Here is a 21449-nt window from a genome sequence, read left to right as displayed (position 1 = left end):
GAAAGGGCTTTGGCAAATACTAGAGCGCATCGGATGTCCCCCAAAGTTCCTCAACATGATTATCCAACTGCACGAAAACCAACAAGGTCGGGTCAGATACAGCAATGAGCTCTCTGAACCCTTCTCCATTAACAATGGCGTGAAGCAAGGCTGTGTTCTCGCACCAACCCTCTTTTCAATCTTCTTCAGCATGATGCTGAACCAAGCCATGAAAGACCCCAACAATGAAGACGCTGTTTACATCCGGTACCGCACGGATGGCAGTCTCTTCAATCTGAGGCGCCTGCAAGCTCACACCAAGACACAAGAGAAACTTGTCCGTGAACTACTCTTTGCAGATGATGCCGCTTTAGTTGCCCATTCAGAGCCAGCTCTTCAGCGCTTGACGTCCTGCTTTGCGGAAACTGCCAAAATGTTTGGCCTGGAAGTCAGCCTGAAGAAAACTGAGGTCCTCCATCAGCCAGCTCCCCACCATGACTACCAGCCCCCCCACATCTCCATCGGGCACACAAAACTCAAAACGGTCAACCAGTTTACCTATCTCGGCTGCACCATTTCATCAGATGCAAGGATCGACAATGAGATAGACAACAGACTCGCCAAGGCAAGTAGCGCCTTTGGAAGACTACACAAAAGAGTCTGGAAAAACAACCAACTGAAAAACCTCACAAAGATAAGCGTATACAGAGCCGTTGTCATACCCACACTCCTGTTCGGCTCCGAATCATGGGTCCTCTACCGGCACCACCTACGGCTCCTAGAACGCTTCCACCAGCGTTGTCTCCGCTCCATCCTCAACATCCATTGGAGCGCTCACACCCCTAACGTCGAGGTACTCGAGATGGCAGAGGTCGACAGCATCGAGTCCACGCTGCTGAAGATCCAGCTGCGCTGGATGGGTCACGTCTCCAGAATGGAGGACCATCGCCTTCCCAAGATCGTATTATATGGCGAGCTCTCCACTGGCCACCGTGACAGAGGTGCACCAAAGAAAAGGTACAAGGACTGCCTAAAGAAATCTCTTGGTGCCTGCCACATTGACCACCGCCAGTGGGCTGATAACGCCTCAAACCGTGCATCTTGGCGCCTCACAGTTTGGCGGGCAGCAGCCTCCTTTGAAGAAGACCGCAGAGCCCACCTCACTGACAAAAGGCAAAGGAGGAAAAACCCAACACCCAACCCCAACCAACCAATTTTCCCTTGCAACCGCTGCAATCGTGTCTGCCTGTCCCGCATCGGACTGGTCAGCCACAAACGAGCCTGCAGCTGACGTGGACTTTTTACCCCCTCCATAAATCTTCGTCCGCGAAGCCAAGCCAAAGAAAGAAAAAAGAAGAAGACAGGAAGTGTAGAGTATGCTTAAGAAGGAAACCAGGAGGGTGAAAAGAAGACACGAGATGGAGCTGGCAGGCAGGATAAGAAAACCTCAAGAGATTCTACAAGTATATTAGGAGTGAATGGGTGCTCAGAAAGAATTGGTCCCATTGAAGATGAATAAGCATTGATCTACAAGTTAAGGCCTGAAATTAAGGCAAGGACAATTCTGGAGGTATTAGGTGGAAACTTGCAGAAATTGACTGGCAAAGGCTGTTTCCAGGTGAAGGGAAGGCTTTTAAAAGTGACATGGCGAGAGTTCAGGGACAGCATGTTCCTGGTTGGGTGAAGGACAGGTTTAGGGGGCCATGGTTGAAGAGGGATAATGAGGCTCTGCTCAGGATAAAGGAGCTTCATCTCAACTGTCAAGACAATCAAGATGAAGCAAATCCTTTGACATGCAGAAGAGGGAAAACAGGAGAGCAAAAAGAGGACACAAGAAAGAGCTAGCAAGCAGGATAAAACAGAATCCCAGAGATTCAACAGATATATTAAGAGTGAAAGGTGTCTAGGGAGAGAGCTGGTCCCCTTGAAGATTACCTTGGCCATCCTTGTGTGGAGCCACCGGAGATGGGTGAGATTTTAAATAAATATTTCTCATTAGTCTTTACTGTGAAGTGAAAGAACTGAAGCAAATGAGCTGCTGGCTTGGACCACACAGAAGTTACCAGGGAGATGGTGCAGGTGGCCTTAGATCACAAAGAGATGGATGAATCCCCAGGCCCTAACCAAGTTCATCCTTGGATCTTGTAGAAAGCTTGTAGGCACAGACCCTTGCAGGGATATTTGTATCATCTTTGGCCAAGGGTGAAATTTCATAGAATTGGAGGGTGGCTACTGCTGTACCATTACTTACAAAGGAGAGCAAGGATAAGCAAGAGACTAAGGCCGGTGAGCCTTATGTCAGTTATGGGAAAGCTGCTGGAGAGAATGCTGAGGGTTAGGATCTATCAGAGAATGGACAGGCAAGGACTGATTAGTCAGCATGGCTTTGCATGTGGGAAATAATGTGTCATGAATCTGTTAGAGTTTTTTGAAGAGGAGACCAAAACGATTGATAAGGGCAGGGTGGGCGATACTGTCCGTGTGAACTAGCAAGGATTTTGACAAGATCCTGCATGGCATGTACTTGGGATCCATGGGGAGTGGGTCCAATGAATTCAAAACTGGATTAGTGAAAGAAGCCAGAAGGTAGCAGTGGAGGATTGGTGTTCTGACTGGAAGCCTGTGACCAGTGGTGTGCCACAGGGGTTAGTGCTGGGTCCATTGCTGTTCATTATCTATATCAATGATTTTGGATGACACTTAGTCGCATCATTAATAAATTTCCAAAAACACCAACATTGGTGGTGTTGTTAACAGTGAGGGAAGGATATCTATGTTTACAACAGAACCTAGATCAGTTGAGAAGATAGGCCAAGAAAAAGCAAATAGAATGCACTTTGGCAAATCCAACCATGGCAAGTATTGTACAATTAACAGTAGAATCCTGGAAGGTATTGTGGAAGAGAGTCCAAGGAGTACAGGTGGATAGTTCCTTGAAAGTGGTGACTCAGGTTGACAGAGTAGTGAACAAGGTACTTACACAAAATGCCAACCTGGTCAGCATGGACAAATTTGGCCGAAGGGTCTGTTCCATGCTCAATATAACTCCTTCAATTATGAATTTACTTTAAATGAATTGTTGAATGCAGCATAACACAAGGCCATCCAAATATAAACACATGGTTTATTAAAAGTCACATTTTATGCTTACCAGGATTCCCAGTGCCTTCAGTATGTTTAGTTTGCAGATAGGACAAGTACAATGTTCATTTAGCCATGGATCAACACACTGTTTATGAAAGACGTGCCTGAAACAATTCACAATAAAAATAATATCATTTGTATTAGAATAAGTAGCAGGATCTGGTTATACAACTAATTTAACATCACTTCAACTGGAGTTAGCAATGAGATGAACAATATTTTAACGGAGCAGACATAAAACCACATTATTGATGAAGATACAAGAGTGACTGTGGATGCTAGAAGCTGGAACAACTCAGCAGGTCAGGCTACACTTGTAGGGGAAAAGGCATAGTCAATGCTTGTGTTTATGAATGTAGCAGTTAGTGCAACACCTTTACAGCACCAGTGATCGGGACCGGACCTGGGTTTGAATCCCTCTCTGTAAGGAGTTTGTATGTTCTCTCAATGTTTGCATGGGTTTTCCCTGGGAGCTCTGGTTTCCTCCCACCCTTCAAAAACATACCGGGTGTAGATTAATGGGGTGGAATTTGAACGGCACGGATTGGTAGGGCCGAATTGGGTTGTTACAGTGCTGTATGTCCTTTTTAAAAAATCAATTAAAAAATTTATAAAGCTCAGTATTTTTTAATCAGTAGCCAAAGGACCTTGTCAAAACACTTGCTAAAATCCACGTAGATTTTAGCAAAAGCATTGGCCTCACTGATTCACAGTGTTATCACCATAAAATTGCAATTAAGGGGGGGACAAGGAGGAGGAGGGGGGGAAGGGAGTGAGGAGCACAGAGAGAAGTGCAGAGGAAGGAGGGGAAAAAGGGGTGGAGAGAAAGGGTTGGGGAGAGAGAGAGAGGTGAGGGGGAGGGGGCTTTTCAGTGCTTGCATAACCTCAAGATACCTCAAATGTTTCACCACCACTAAAGGAGGACAATATCTGTGTTGAGCCATTAACACCTCTAACTTGGTCAAAACAATTGGCACTCCTCATCTAAGCACCCTGCAGAATCACCTTCAGCACACAGACTACCATAGCTGAAAATGCTGACCCTCATCGAATTTCATCATACACCATCATGGTGTAATGTAGATTGGCACAAGCTAGCCAGTCAAATTCCAGAAAATGCATAGAGTGTTGTATTCTTTATTTTGGAATCACTTACTATAGCATTGAAGGAGGACATTTAGCCCATTTATTAATTATAGCTCATTCCACATTCCTACCACTCTCAGAGTTTGGGCCTGAGTCCTTCATCAAGGTATGATCAAAATGTAGAGAGGAGCCTGAATAAAGTCTCTTACTATACTCCCAATCTACTTATGACTGTGGTCAAACACCACTCCAACTCCATCTATAAATATTTAGAAGACACCACCGGTGTAGGCATCAATGAATACAGAAGGAAGATATTAAGGGATTAGTCAGAGATCTTCAGAAGAAAAAGGAAGGAGCTCACTAACCTGCTTGGTAATATACATGAAGCAGATATAAAATTAAAACTGCATAAATATCAAACTGTGGCGGCATGCCACTAGTTAGGCAAACCGGCCCCGCTTGTAATCCATGCGGCGGGGCAGCCGGCCAAAATGGCACCGTTGGGAGTTTCTCAGCACCGGGCTCAAAAGCCCACGCTAGGGGGACCACGTGACGCTCGAGTAACGTCGGCGCACCCCCAGCGCGGTTCTCAGCCAGGTCCGGGCTGGGAGTATAAGTCCAGCCCAGCAGCCAGCAATAAACCAGTTTTTCTGCTCACTGAGCTCAATCTGTCTGGTTGTGTGTTCTTTCAGTAGCGGTGTAACTGCTGCTACAAAACAAAATTTTTAAATATAGCAATAGCGCTTGCGAAAAAATGTAGAGCAATAACATGGAAATTTTTATAAGATTTGGGAACCATATATGGATTTTGTTAGTAAAAATCTATCCACATCATCCATATCCCCCACTCCTCTCAATTAAAAATAAATATTAGAATATAAAATAAATATCATGAGAAAAAATTAGTCGTAATAAAGGTGTAGATTTAGCTGTTTCTTTCCTTCTTTTTCTAGGAGTAAAGGGGGGGAGGGGAGAAAATATAAACATTTTTTGTATCATTTTGTGTTATAATGTAATTTTTATATACAGAGTCAAAGTTTGTCTTGATGCAAATGATAAACAAAATTTTCAAAAAAAGATGGGATTAGAGGGATATGGGTGAAATATAAGACTAGTGTGGGTGGGACCTTTGGCCAGCATGGACAAGTTGGGCTGAAGGGCCTGCATCCCTGCTGTGTAACTCTAATCCCAAAATCAGAAACATTTTTTTATGATTACACAATATTCAATTCCACATTGGTTCACGCAGTGGTCAGAGCAATGCCATTACAAAGTCAGCAAATCAGGTTCAAATCCAGCAATGTCTGTTTGTCCAGTATCCCTGTGACTGATTGGGTTTCCTCTAGGTGCTCCAATTTCCATCTACATTCCAAATGTACAAGTTAATAGCTTAAATTATCATATGGGTGTATTTGGGCAACATGGACTTATGGGCTAGAAGGGACTGTTACCATGCCGCATCTTGAAATAAATATCCTCTTTAGAACCATAGAACATTAGGGCAAAGAAGCAGACTCCTTTGGGCCTTCTAGTCTGTGCCTAACTTTTGTTCTGTCTAATCCCAGTCCACAGCCCTCCACACCCTCCCATCCATGTAGCTGTCCAAATTCTTCGTAAATGTTAAAACTGAGCCTGCATTCCCCACTTCAGCTCGCAGTTCATTCCATACTCCTAACCATTCTCTGTGTAAAGAAGTTCTCCCTCATAGTCTCTCTAAACTTTTCCCCTTTCATCCTTAACCCATGTCCTCTGGTTTGTATCTCACCGAAAAAGTGGAAAAAGCATTTCTGCATTTACTCTGTCTATCCCCTCATCATTTTAAATACCTCTATCAAATCTCCCCTCATTCTTCTATGCTCCAAGAAATAAAGTCCTAACCTGTTTACTCTTTCCCTGTAACTTGACTCTGCATCTTTCAATCTTATTGATGATTTTTCCTTTAGTTTGGTGACCAAAACTGCACACAATGCTCCAAATTTGGCCTCTCCAATGTCTTCTACAACTTTACCATAACATCCCAACTCCTGTACTCAATACTTTGATTTATGAAGGCCAAGATGCCAAAAGGTCTCTTTTCAACCCTATCTACCTGTAACACCACTTTCAGGGAATTATGTATCTGTATTCCCAGATCCCTCTGTTCTACTGCACTCCTCAGAGCCCGACCATTCACCGTGTACGTCCTTTCATGTTTGTCCTTCCAAAATGCAACACATCACCCCTGTCTCCATTAAATTCTATCTGCCATTTTTCAGCTCATTTTTCCATTTGGTCCAGATCCCTCTGCAAACTTTGAAAACATTTGTTGTCCACATGCCTTCAATCTTAGTGTCATCTGCAAACTTGCTGATCCAATTTACCACATTATCATCCAGATCATTGATATAGATGACAAACAACAATGATCCCAGCACCGATCCCTGAGGCCCACCACTAGTCACAGGCCTCCAGTCTGAGCAGCATCATCTACCATTACTCTCATAGTTCTCCCTTCCAGCCACTGTTGAATCCAGTTCACAACTTCACCATGAATACTGACCATCTGAACCTTTCTGACTAACCTCCCATGTAGGACCTTGGCAAAGGCCTTACTAAAGTCCATGTGGACAACATCCACAGCCTTTCCTTCGTCAATTTTCCTGGTAATGTCGAAAAACTAAGAATGGTTAAACACGACCTACCACACATAAAGCCACGTTGACTATCCCTAATCAGATCTGACTATCCAAATTATTGTATATCTGGTATCTGAGAAGACTTTCCAATAATTATTCTTCCACTGACATCATGCTCTCTGGCCTGTTAATTCCAGGAACCTTTTTTTTAAACAACAACAGAATAATGTGAGCTACTCTCTAATCCTCCGGCACCACACCCAATATGGCCAATATGGTTCCCTATGCCTGCTAACATTTTCTTTAATCCTGACAGGAACATATAAACTCTGTACTCTCAAAATTTCACCTTTGAAGGGCGTCCACTTACTTTGGACATCCTTGCCCGAAAACAACATCCCAATCCACGCATTCTAGATCCTTTCTTATTTCCTCAAAATTGCACTTTCTCCAATTTATTATCTCAACCCAAGGCCCAGACCTATCCTTCTCCATAATTAATTTGAAGGTAATGGCATATGGTCACTGGACCCAAAATGTTCCTCTACATGTACTTCTGTCACCTGTCCTGTCCCGTCTTATTCCCTAATAGGAGATCCAGTATTGCACTCTCTCTAGTTGGTACCTCTATATATTGATTTAGAAAACTTTCCTAAACACATTTGACAAATTCCAAGTCATCCAGGCCTTTTACAGTATGGGAGTTCCAGCCAATATGTGGAAAATTAAAATCTCCAATTATCACAACCTTGTGTATCCTGCAGCTGTCTGCTTTCTCTTTAAAGGTTTGCTCTGCCAATTCTCATTGACGATTGGGTGGTCTATAATACAACACCATAACTTTCCCATTCCTCATCTCCACCCATATAGTCTCAGTAGATGAGCCCTCTGGTCTGTCCTTCCTGAGCACACTGTAATATTTTTCCCGACGAGCAATGCCATTCTTTCCCCTTTCATCCTCCCCATTCCATCGTGTCTAAAGTAACAGAAGCCCTGAACATTGAGGTGCCAGTCCTACCCCTCATGCAACCATGTTTCACCAATGGAAACAATGTCATAATTCCATGTGCTCTAAGCTTGTCTGACTTCCCTACAATACTCCTTGCATGGAAATAGATGGACCTGAGAACATTTCCACCACATACAACCTGTTGACTTCTCACAGTGCATGCAATTTTAACATCTTTTCCCTGCTCCAATCCTCTATCTGCTCTGGATCTCTGGTTCCCCTCCCCCTGTAAATTTATTTTAAACCCACTAGAGCAGCACCAGCAAACCTTCCTGCAAGGATATTAGTCCCCCTCCAGTTCAGTTGCAAACCATCCCATTGGAACAAGTCCCACCTTCCCTGGAAGGGAGCCCAAAGATCCAGAAACCTGAAGTTCTTCCTCCTGCACCACGTCTTTAGCCATGTGTTAAGCTGCATTATCTTCTTATTCATAATCTCACTAGCACGTGGTATGGGCAGCAATCCTGAGATCTCAACCCCGGAGGACCTGTCCTTCAACCTCAAGCCTAACTCCCTGTACTCTCCTTGCAGGACCTCCTCACCCTTCCTACCCACGTCATTGGTCCTTATGGACCAGGGCATCTGGCTGATCACCCTCTCTCCTGAGAATGGTGTGAACTCGATCTGAGGTAACTCGGACCTTGGCATCAAGGAGACAAAATACCATCTGGGATATTCGATCTCTTCCACAGAACCTCTTATCTATCCCCCTATCTATGGAATCCCCTATCATACAGCTCACTTCTCCTCCCTTCCCTTTCCAGCCACAGGACCAGGTTCTGTGCCAGAGACCTGATCACTGTGGCTTATCCCTGGTAGGTTGGCCCCATAACAGTATCCAAAATAGTATATTTGTTATTCAAGGGAATGGCCACAGGGGTGTCCTGCACTGCCTGCCTGTTCCCTTTCCCTCTCCTGACTGTCACCCATCTAACCTTCTCCTGCCTCTTAGATGTGATAGTGTTCCTGTAACTCCTGCTATCACCACCCCCCCCCCCCCCCACATCCCAAATGATCTGGAGTTCATCCAACTCCTTAACTAGGAGCTACAGCTGGATGCACGTCTTGCAGATGAAATCGTTAAGAATACTGCTGGCTTCCCTGACAATCCACATTATCCAAGAGGAGGACTCCCCTGCTTTGGCTGCAATTCCCACAGTTTACGACTAGAGGAAAAAATATGATATCTAAAACCTGCCTTTATATTTTGATGTTATTCTTTGTTTGGCTGGGGAGGGAGAGATTTGCTCTTGGTTCTACTAGTCATCAGCCACTGGTGGGTGACCCACACCCAATTTTTGTTTAGGGATTACTACCTTTTGGTAGTTTCTTTTTGGGGGGGATTTTTTTTTTCTTTATTTCTTTTTCTTTAGTTAGCTTTTAATTTGTGACTTTTTTCTCCTATTGGAGGGCCTATATACGTTGATTTGAGTTTTCATATAAAGATATTATTGGTATTTAGTAATATTAGTAGCTATGTCAAAGTTGAAGTTTGCTACTTTTAATGTTCGAGGTTTAAATAGTACGATCAAGCGTAAGCGAGTCTTGGCGTATATTAAGAAAATGAAAATTGATGTTGCTTTTTACATACGTTTGGTAGAGATAGGATTTTACCTGAAATGACTAAATTTGAGACTTATTTTATGAAGGTACCAGAGAAGGGTTATATTTCATCTATGTATCAAATACTATAGGATGGTATGGATAAAAAGGGTTGGGATAAATCCAAAAATAAATGGGAAGCGGATATTGCTTTTATTTTTTCCAAGGATGATTGGTTAGGTATCTGTCATGATAGTGTAACTAGATTGATAAATTCATGTTATGCAATGATTAATTATAATTTTCTACGTCAATTATACTTAACACCTGAAAAATTTAAAAAGTATGGTTTTCATGAATCAGATTTGTGTTTTAGATGTGGTAATTCTGTTGGACCTTTTTTTTATGCTGTCTGGTCATGTGTGTGTATATATATATAATATATATATAAGCCTTCGACACCGTGAGCAGGAAAGGGCTTTGGCAAATACTAGAGCGCATCGGATGTCCCCCAAAGTTCCTCAACATGATTATCCAACTGCACGAAAACCAACAAGGTCGGGTCAGATACAGCAATGAGCTCTCTGAACCCTTCTCCATTAACAATGGCGTGAAGCAAGGCTGTGTTCTCGCACCAACCCTCTTTTCAATCTTCTTCAGCATGATGCTGAACCAAGCCATGAAAGACCCCAACAATGAAGACGCTGTTTACATCCGGTACCGCACGGATGGCAGTCTCTTCAATCTGAGGCGCCTGCAAGCTCACACCAAGACACAAGAGAAACTTGTCCGTGAACTACTCTTTGCAGATGATGCCGCTTTAGTTGCCCATTCAGAGCCAGCTCTTCAGCGCTTGACGTCCTGCTTTGCGGAAACTGCCAAAATGTTTGGCCTGGAAGTCAGCCTGAAGAAAACTGAGGTCCTCCATCAGCCAGCTCCCCACCATGACTACCAGCCCCCCCACATCTCCATCGGGCACACAAAACTCAAAACGGTCAACCAGTTTACCTATCTCGGCTGCACCATTTCATCAGATGCAAGGATCGACAATGAGATAGACAACAGACTCGCCAAGGCAAGTAGCGCCTTTGGAAGACTACACAAAAGAGTCTGGAAAAACAACCAACTGAAAAACCTCACAAAGATAAGCGTATACAGAGCCGTTGTCATACCCACACTCCTGTTCGGCTCCGAATCATGGGTCCTCTACCGGCACCACCTACGGCTCCTAGAACGCTTCCACCAGCGTTGTCTCCGCTCCATCCTCAACATCCATTGGAGCGCTCACACCCCTAACGTCGAGGTACTCGAGATGGCAGAGGTCGACAGCATCGAGTCCACGCTGCTGAAGATCCAGCTGCGCTGGATGGGTCACGTCTCCAGAATGGAGGACCATCGCCTTCCCAAGATCGTATTATATGGCGAGCTCTCCACTGGCCACCGTGACAGAGGTGCACCAAAGAAAAGGTACAAGGACTACCTAAAGAAATCTCTTGGTGCCTGCCACATTGACCACCGCCAGTGGGCTGATAACGCCTCAAACCGTGCATCTTGGCGCCTCACAGTTTGGCGGGCAGCAACCTCCTTTGAAGAAGACCGCAGAGCCCACCTCACTGACAAAAGGCAAAGGAGGAAAAACCCAACACCCAACCCCAACCAACCAATTTTCCCTTGCAACCGCTGCAATCGTGTCTGCCTGTCCCGCATCGGACTTGTCAGCCACAAACGAGCCTGCAGCTGACGTGGACTTTTTACCCCCTCCATAAATCTTCGTCCGCGAAGCCAAGCCAAAGATATATATATATACATAAAAAATCTTTTTGGAAGAAAATTCAATTGTTTTTAGAATACCTGTATAAGATTAAAATACCTTCAGATCCGACAGTATTTTTATTGGGCAGTTTGTAACCTCTGAAAGGTTTGGGATTAGATAAATTTCAACTTGCTTTTGTATATTTAGCTTTATCTGTAGCAAAAAAATGTATTGCTAGTACGTGGAAAGATACAAATATGAATGATATTGATATATGGGATAAAGAGATGAAATGTTGTTTAATAATGGAAAAAAATTATGTGTTTTGCATGATTAGTTTATAAAATTAATAAATGGTTGTTATATTCAGAATATTTAAATTTTAATTTACGTTGATTAGATCTTGATATGCATGTTTAATTTTTCCTTAATTTTTTTTCTCTTTATGGCTCTCCTTAGGAGAGTTGGCTGAAGGGGGGGGGGGTTTCTTTTCTTTCTATATATATTTTTTTTTCATAAAAATAATGTTCATGTTTATGGTTAATTGTTGTATATGTTATCTACTATTTGAATTTTGAATGAATAAATAAAGTTTAAAATAAAATAAAACCTGCCTTTATCTATGCCTACCTGCTGAATCCTTTTCGTTCCTCAAAAAGGATAGTCCTTTCTAATTTCAACTCCTACTATCCCTTGCCTCTTATCTGTTCTTGCCGAAGCCTGTTGAGCCAAACCCTTACCACCCTGACTCAGCCCACTCCAATGACATTAAGCAGTTTATCCTTGTGCACAGAAAGACCTAGACAGCATTTATATCATACAAGTGCCAGGCTAAGATCATCTCTAACAAGACAGATTCAAACCATCTCATTCATTGTTTACTATCATCGGTGACTTTGCCCTCTAAAAACTTTTGATGGGAACAGAGGGCAAGTAAAAGGCTGGAATACTAAAATGCCATTGAACACACACACAGTTTTTTTATTTAGACATACAGCACGGTAACAGGCCCTTTCAGCCATGAGCCCATGCCGCCCAATTGATCGACACAGGGAGAACAATAGGACTAAGGCTGAATACACTGCAATTAATGTCTCCCACCAGACACCCCAAAACCATTCTATCATCTGCAAGGAGCAAGTCAGAAGTATGGGGGTATAATCTGCACTTGCCTGGATTAGTGCAGATGCAACAAAATCAAAGAGCTTGTTAGTTAGCAGGGCAAAGCAGCATTATCCTAAGCATTTACTCCTCAACCACTGGTTCGCCATGGATGCAACAAGTTTCTGACAACACCTCTTCAACACATGACTGCTACCATCAAAGGCATGCATACCAGGTACACTGGAACACCACCCCTTGTAGGCTCTCTTCTACATTTCCATCCAGGTCTGAAAATCAATCATTCTCTCTTCATTGTTGCTGAGTTGAATTCCTTCTACAACACTTCACCAGGAAAGCAATGGTTGAAGTAAACAGCAGCTTCCTACCAGCTTCTCAAGGATAATTAGAGATGGTCAATAAATTTTGGACACACCAGCATTGCTCATGCTCCGTGAATGAATAGAGAATAAACCCCAAGGAGGATTGAAAGACTGGTGTCTCTATAACACTTCCAAAACAATCAGGAGTGAATTCATCAGGATGAAATAATGTACAGCTCCAACATGTTTCCTGCTTCCTGTTTACTTTAAACCCTAATCAATATCTTCACTACATGCTCCTCTGCAACACAAACTTCATGCTGTTCTTTTGTGAAGACTTATTCAGTTCCTTAGTACATCCCCATTTTGGCCTATTGTTATTTAACGAGCCTTCTTAATAAAAGATTTCTGAAGTTGTTATGTTACTCACCATTCTGTTATTATTTAATTCCTGTTGGTATTCTTTTTCATTTTCTCCCTGTATGCTGCATTTTGCCTGGTTTCCAATTGCATACCAATATTTTTATTAATGTTTCCGTTTTACTCTTATCGCTTGCCTGTTTTTCCAGGACTCCTGTTTTGGATGTCCCTCATTTCATCTGTTTGGGAATACACTTGGCCTAGATATCAGCTCCAGCTTTGTTCAGAATTGGAGAAGGTCATTCAACCTCTGGAACCTGTTCATTATAGGCGATCAATGCAACTCCATTCATCTCTCTTTGTTACCTATCCTTTGTTACATCATTTATCAATTTCTGTCTTAAAAATTTCTAAATGTCATCAACTATCACATCCTTTGAGGTAGTTTTGAAATTGATTACCCATCATGTGAAAAAATGCTACCTTACTACATTCCAAAAAGGCTAGGCTCCAATGGTGTTACATCCTCTTGTTTTGAATTCACCCACCAAATGTAATAATTTCTCCGTATCTGGTCAGAGAGTTTCCCAGCACAGAAACAGGACCTTTAGCCTAATATGTTTACCAAGTAATCTGCCCAAGTTAGTCACATTTGCTTGCCTTTAGCCCATGAATCTCTGAACCTTTTCTATCCATCCACCTGTCTAAATGTCTCTCAAACTTTACAATTATACTCTTCCACTGCCTATGGCAGCTTGTTCCATACACCCACATGTGCTGTATGAAAGAGGTGTCATTTAAGTCCTTTATAAATCTTTCCATCTCACCTTAAACCCAGCCCCCTACCCTGGGAAAAGGACTTCTTTATTTCACATTTAAAAGGCAAGGCTCTAATGTTGTGATGTCCTCTTCTGGATTCCCTCACCAGATGTAATGATTTATCCATATTAAGCATTTTATAGCACAAAAAGAGGACCTTACTTTATCTATGCCCCTCACAGTCCACGAAGCCAAGCCAAAAAAAAAAGAACAGTGTTATACATCTCCATAAGGCTTTCTACCCTCCTGGATAACGAAGTCCCAGTCTATGCAGCTTCTCCTTATAAATCATGTTTGCCAGTCCCAGTAACATTCTTATGAATCTTTTATACACTCTCTCCAGCTTAATGCCATCTCTCCTATAGCTGAGTGACCAGAACTGTACCACAAGATTCAGGGAAATAGATTTAAGACAGACACGAGGAGGAACTACTTCCACCAGACAGTAGTGAATTGGTGGAATTCTCTGCCCAACAAAGCAGCACACTGCCTTATTCAATGTATATTTTTGAGTAATACAGAAATTAAGGGTTTTGGGGAAAAGATTGGTAATTGAAGCCATGTCCAATACCAGATCAGCCATGATCTTGTTGAAAAGTGGAGCCAGCTTGATGGGCAAAATGGCTTACTCCTTTCCTATTTCTTATGTTCTTAATATTCAGTCTCTCCAATATCTTGTACAGTTGCAATACGACATCCTAGATCCTGTACGTAATACCCTTACTGATTGAAGGCAAGCCTGCCCAAAGCATTCTTTCCCAGCCTACCTACCTATGTTGCCACTTTAATGGGATGATAAGTCTGTCCTCCTGTCTCCTTTTGTATCTACTCAAGTCTTTAATTATTTTAAACATTTCAGTGAGATTATTCAACCTCCTCAACTAAAGGAAATTGGAACCTGAGTTTTGCAATCTATATTTATAATATTTTAAATCTGGTATCACTTTGGTGAATTTGCATTGTATTTCCTCGAAGGTCAATGTATATCCAGAGTATGCAATGTCAGAAAATGAAGTGATACTGCAAATGAGATCCATTAATGAAACATTACATCCTGATACATGTACAATAAACTCAATAAAATAAACCAGAAAACCTTGAATGGAACACTAACATGTAGATTCAAATCTTTCACACCAGTAAACTCATTTCTGGTTCCTAGGTTGAGTGAGCTTGGGCTTTTCTCCTTGGAGCGACGGAATATGAGGGGTGTCCTGATAAAGGTATATAAAATGATGAGCGACATTGATCATGTGGATGGCCAAAGGATTTTTCCCCAGGGCTGAAATGGCTAACACAAAGGGTCATATTTTAATGTGTTTGGGAGCAAATACAGGGGATATAAAAGGCAAGTTCTTCACAGAGAGGGGTGGGTGCTGGCAACGGTAGTGGAGGCAGAGCCACAGAATTGAGAAAACTGGAAGATTATGCAGTGGGGAAATTCTAGAAAATTGTTAGAGTAGGTAATTAGGTCGGCATAACACTGTGGACTGAAGGGTCTGTATTGTGCTGTAGATTTCTATCTTCCATGTTCTCTTACAATCTAAGGTCCCCGCAAATTATTAAACGGTAAATGATTGAAAAAGATGCCAGATTTGTTCAAATGCTGGTTATTGAACAATTATGGAAGATGTAATTAGATTCTCCTGTTCAGACACAATGGCTTTCTACTCAATTTGTCCCCAGTGATTTTTTTTATCCTTGATGAAATTATGAACAATAAAGATCCATTTATCCAGTCAGGGATTCTTGCTTAGGATATTCAAAATCCTATTTGTTACTTCAAATTTGCATGACTGAATACATACTAAAGGTCCCTTCACAATGCGGAAAGTATGAGCAGGACCAACTGAAGACAACTGCACAAGCAATTCTATAATTAACTCAAAACTGAGGAATGAAAGTCATTTCCTGTTGCTCACAACAGATTAAATACAACATTGAAAAAAACTCAGTGGATCAGAGCATATCAGTCGAGAAGGAATTGGCCATTAACTTGAAATTTTATTTACCACCATACCACTGAGACACCTTTACCTGCCCAGGTCCCTTCCATGACCTTTAACATAGCAATGGTCAAGGATAGAGGTAGATGAAATGGGGGTATTTAATTGAGCAAGTGCTAACTATGATGGGATTAGGGAGGAACTTGGGAGGGTAAATTGGAAACAGATGTTCTGAGGGAAATGAACAGCAGAAACGTGGAGTATTTTCAGAGACAACACACAAGGAAAAATGATAGGATGAGGAGCCATGGAGACTGGACAAGAGATGGGATAACTAGTCAAGAGGAAGAATGACGCAAACCTAATGCTAAGGAAGCAAAAGTCAGGAATGACATCAGAATTATGTAGTAGGCAGGAAAGACTTAGGAGAGGGAGAAGAGGGCATGAGAAGGCCTTTACAGGCAGGATTAAGAAAACTCCATGGTGAACGTGAAGAACAGAAGGATGACTAGAGGGCAAGACTGATCATGGATAAAGGGGGCGAAGTTCCTGCAGGCAGAGGAGATCAGGAAGGTCCTAAATGAATCTTTTGCTTCAGTATGCACCAGGGAGAGAGACATTTATGAATTTGAGATGTGTAGAACAGGCAAATGTGTTGGAGGTTGAGGAAGAGGCAGTGCTGGATCTTCTGATAAATATTCAGATAGATAAGTCCCCAGGACCGGATGGGATATACCCTAGGTTACTACAGGAAGCAAGAGATTGTGGGGGCCTTGCCTTGGCAATAATTTTTACACCCTCCTGACCACAAGGGAGGTACCAGGGGATTGGAAAATGGCAAATTAAATCCCTTTCTTTAATAAAGGTAATAGGGAGAATCCTCTGAATTATAAACCAGAGAGTCTTGCATCCATGGTGGGCAAAATATTGGAGAGAATTCTTAGGGACAGAATTCACAAGCATTTAAAGAAGCATAGTCTTCTCAGGGATAGAAAGCATGACTTTGCAAGGGGCAGGTCATGCCTCATGAGCTTGAATTTTTCAAGGAAATAACAAAAGAAATTGATGAAGGTGAGAGGGATGGATGAGGTATATATGAATTTTAATAAAGACATTTGACAAGGTTCCCCATGGTAGGCCCATTCAGAAAGTCATGAGCCATGGGATCTATGGAACCTTAGCTACTTGGATTTAGATTTGGCCTCATTGGCAACGACGATGAGTCAGCTCACATAAAAGAGATCGGAAGGCTCATAAAATAGTGTGAGAACAACAACTGAGTCTTAACGTGGACAAGACAAAGGAGATGATCAAGGACTTCAGGAGGATGAGATTGACCACTCTCCACTCCACACCAATGGCTCTGTGCACAATGTTCCTTGGTGTGCATATTGTAAGGTAAAACATCATGAGATGGGAATGTGTAAGGAGTTACCCTGCCCTGTACAGGGCTGTAACAAGATGTAAATGCATCCTTGTACTTACAAGATAAGAGAGACATTGATGGATTGAGAGGCAGGAAGCTAGCAGGGAAAGGATAGCAACAGTTTTAGTCATTGGACAAGTAATGATATGATGATGTTCTAAGCATGTATCCAAGGGTATAAAAAAATCACCATTTTGCTGATAACGGCAGAATGCATTCTCCGACTAACATGTTTAGTCGCAAGTGTTACAATCCGGTAATAAAGAACAAAGAACCCTGATTTCGACTCAGTCTGGTGTTTGTCTCACTCATTCATGAACAAAGCAGACCTAACAATATGTACTGATGACCTATTTAGGAGCCACAACATTTCTTCATTAATCAGGAAGGAAAAGCGGTGCCTCTGCTTCCTCAAGAGGGCAAGGCTACCAGCCCCCATCTTGACAATATTTTACAGGAGCACAGTTGAGAGCATCTGTCTGGCTGCATCATTGTGAGGGGGACGGGAGCTGCAAAGCATCAGATTGGAACAGAAAGAAGTCAGTAAAGAGGATCATCAAAATAGCCAAGAAGATCACTGGGGTCCATTAATGACATTTACCAGGAGCGTTGCTTAAATCAGGCTCAAAGAATTATTGAGGACCCTTTCCATCAAGCACACAGTATCTTTGACCCATCAAGGAGGTAGTCCAGGAGCATTAAAATCAGGACTACCAAGCTGGGCAGTAGCTTCTTCCCACAGTCTGTGAGATTGATGAACCTTATCCTGTAACTGAGTAAATAATCTCAAAATATTTTAAATATTTATTTTAAATTATATTTATGATTACTATGTGCTGTGCATTATCTGTGCACCATAATCCGGTGAAACATTGTTTTGTTGGGTTGTATTTAAGTTTATTGTCATCTGATTGTACAAGTACAATCTGACAAAACAGTGTTCTCCAGTCCTTGGTACAAAACACGCAGATACACAACCAGACACATACAGATGAGTAATACATATGCAGGACAAGTATTATTATCTATACAAATAAATAAATAAATTTTGGTTTGTAAAATGAGAGTCTCGGATGGCTAGTATGAGCAGTTCCTTTTGATGTTCAGCCTCCTCACTGACCGTGGGAAGTGAGAATACATAATCAGATGATGATAAACTTGGTATTCTGCGGTGAGTTCTGTTCTGGGACCTGTGCTCTTTGTGATTTTTTAGAAATGATTTGGATGAAGAAAAGTTTTCAGATGATAGAGGTTGGGAGGGGCTGTGAATTGTGTAGAAGATTGTTGTAGGTTATAACAGGATATAGACATGTGTAATGGAAGATTTAAACTGTGTTTGTTACTTTTCCAGCCTTTGCTTCTGCAAGGCTGAGAACCTGCTTGTTTTTAGAATCAGAAGACATAATCTAATTTACACTATGAGGCCCAGGGATGCATATGAATTAGTAGACACATCTAAATTCCACCATGAGGCCCAGAGATGCAGTTTTTTTCTGTTGGTCGCAGACTGTCAGGAGACCTTGAAGATAATTAAATCATTTGTTCAAAGATAAGTGATGAAGTAAACAACTTTTGGGTAATATAAGCCATAGTCCCACTGCTGAAGTTTGAGACTCTCCGAGAGGTGGCAAAATCTCTCAGCAAGAAGAAGAACTTCTAGAGTCCAGCTAACATCATGGTCGAGGGAGGTGGAGAAGCTGCTACCAGCGCCCTGACAACCTACTACAAGCGTGCAGTCGTTGCCTCGCTTCGGCAGTTGGGACCAGTCGAGGCGTTGATGTATAGTTGGGAAGGGCTAGCATATTGTAGCTTGAAATCAGTTTTTGAATTTGTAATAAACATTTGTATAAACTGAACTGCTCTCGGTGTGTATGTCTATTTTCTTTCGGAAGCTCAAACACTGTGATCAATCTAAAACGATCAAAATGAGAGGTATAAGTTTACCAGGACAACATGAAACAGTATTTGGCAGAGAAATGGCAGATAGACTTCATATCAGATAAGTGTGAAGTGGTGCACTTTGGAAGATTGAACTTGAAGACGGTGTACTTGATTAATGACAGAACAGTGTGGAGGAGCAGAGAGATTTTGGGTTCACATATCCCTCAAGGTTACCGCGCAAGTTGATAGGGTGGTTAAGAAGCCACAAGGTGTGCTGGCTTTCATTAGTCGGGGGATTGAGTTCAAGAGCTTTGAGGCAATGTTGCAGCACTACAAAACACTGGTTAGCCCACCCTTAGAGTATTGGGTATAATTCTGGTCACCTCATTACAGGAAGGATGTAGATGCTTTAGAGGGCGCAGAGGAGATTTACCAGGATGTTGCCTGGATTGAAGATTATGTCATAGGAAACTAGGTTGAACAAGCTAAGGCTTTTCTCTTTGGAGTGACGAAGGATTAGAGGTAACTTGAGAGCTATACAAGATTATGAGAGGCATAGATAGGGCGAAGCAAGCACCTTTTCCCAGGGTGACAATAGCAAATACCAGAGGGCATCTGTTTAAGAAGAGTGGAGGAAAGTTTAGAGGTGATGTCAGAGGCAAATTTTTTTTTTGTTTACACAAAAAGTGGTGGGTGCCTTGAATGCACTGGTTAAGTGGTGGTGGTGGAGACTAGTACAACAGGGACATTTAAAAGACTTGGATAGGCAAGTGGATGTAAGAAAAAGAGGGTCATGGGTGTGAGGGACGGAAAGGCTAGATTGGTGTGGAGAAGGTTTACATCATGGACATTACTGTGCTGTAATGCTCCATGCTCAATATTTATTTCCAATATTTTCTTTTTTTCAAATTTCAGCATTCACACAATTTTCTGCATTATCTTTGTCCACAATAACAGAAAATTCTGGAACTACTGAGTGGGGCCACAGCACATGTTAAAAGCGAGAGTTATTGTTTCAGGTCAAAGAAAGAACCTTCATCATAGATGGTAACTTTCTCTCCCCACGGATGCTAATTGACCAATAAGCATTTTAGAAGCATAGAAAACCTACAGCACAACACAGGCCCTTTGGCCCACAAAGCTGTGCTGAACATGTCCCTACCTTAGAAATTACTAGGTTTTCCCATAGCCCTCTATTTTTCTAAGCTCTAGGTACCTATCCAAGTCTCTCAAAAGACCCTATGTATCTCCATCACCGTTGATGGCAGCCCATTCCACGCACTCACCCCTCTGCGTAAAAATCTTACTACCCTGACATCTCCTCCCCTTCACCTTAAACTCATGTCCTCTTGTGGCAACCATTTCAGCCCTGGGAAAAAGCCTCTGACGATCCACATAATCAATGCCTTTCGTCATATTATATGCCTCTATCAGGTCACCTCTGTCACTCCAAGGAGAAAAGGCCGAGTTCACTCAACCTGTTTTCATGAGGCGCGCTCCCTAATCCAGGCAACATTTGTTATTTTAGATTTCCATTATCTGCAGAATTTTGATTTTCCTTTCCTTTGTCCATTTGCAAATTTCACAAAATGACAAGAAACTATCAACTGCACAAACTTTTTTTCAACTTTAAACAGTTTTTGTTACAGCACCTTCAACCAGCAGTTATTACTTGTTTATCATTAGATTTCTGCAATTCACAGCAAGAAAAAAAGTGGAGTTTATTGTTAAGAAAGCTAGAAAACTATTATAGTCAGAATTTGTTTCAAAATTAGTGTTCAAAATAGCTTTTTTGGGTTTTAGTTGTGAATTATCTGATTATCAAAATGCATGACAGGTACACTATCCTTTATCTGGGCATCTAAAATCCGGAAAGCAGAGCGAGTCGGGGGCGGGGGGGGAGTGGGGAGAGAGATGGTAGCGTGAGTCGGGCGGGGGGGTGTGGGTGGGGGGAGCAAGTGGGGGAGACCGGCAGCGCGAGTCGGGCAGGGGGGGAGACCGGCAGCGTGAGTCGGGCAAGGGGGGGGAGAGACCGGCAGCGCGTCGGGCGGGGGGGGGGGGGGGGAAGAGACCGGCAGCGCGAGTCGGGTGAGGGGGGGAGAACGGCAGCACGAGTCGGGTGAGGGGGGGAGAACGGCAGCGCGAGTCGGGTGAGGGGGGGTACGGGAGACCGGCAGCATGAGTCAGGCGAGGGGGGGGAGAACGGCAGCGCGAGTCGGGCGAGGGGGGTGGAAGAGACCGGCAGCGCGAGTCGGGCGAGGGGGGGGAGACCGACAGCACGAGTCGGGCGAGGGGGGAAGAGACCGGCAGCGCGAGTCGGGTGAGGGGGGGTTAGGGGAGACCGGCAGCACGAGTCAGGCGAGGGGGGGGAGAACGGCAGCGCGAGTCAGGCGAGGGGGGGGAGAACGGCAGCGCGAGTCAGGCGAGGGGGGGAGAACGGCAGCGCGTCGGGCGAGGGGGGA

At 42.9% G+C, this 21449-nt stretch overlaps 1 protein-coding gene across 6 annotated transcripts in view; it reads right to left on the bottom strand.

Moving 5' to 3' along the window:
* Window positions 1-21449, bottom strand: part of LOC138743113 (E3 ubiquitin-protein ligase RNF130-like) — a 131515-nt gene that overhangs the window by 54698 nt on the left and 55368 nt on the right. For all 6 annotated transcript variants that reach the window (XM_069897960.1, XM_069897959.1, XM_069897964.1 and 3 more), the window contains exon 5: window positions 3131-3227. In XM_069897960.1, coding sequence (XP_069754061.1) covers window positions 3131-3227 — 97 coding nt within the window. The remainder of the gene's footprint in view (window positions 1-3130; window positions 3228-21449) is intronic.

The sequence above is a fragment of the Narcine bancroftii genome, chromosome 9 (assembly GCF_036971445.1).
Source record: "Narcine bancroftii isolate sNarBan1 chromosome 9, sNarBan1.hap1, whole genome shotgun sequence".
Classification (NCBI taxonomy): domain Eukaryota; kingdom Metazoa; phylum Chordata; class Chondrichthyes; order Torpediniformes; family Narcinidae; genus Narcine; species Narcine bancroftii.
Note: the sequence above shows the minus strand (reverse complement) of the source record. Positions and strands in the feature narration are given on the sequence as shown.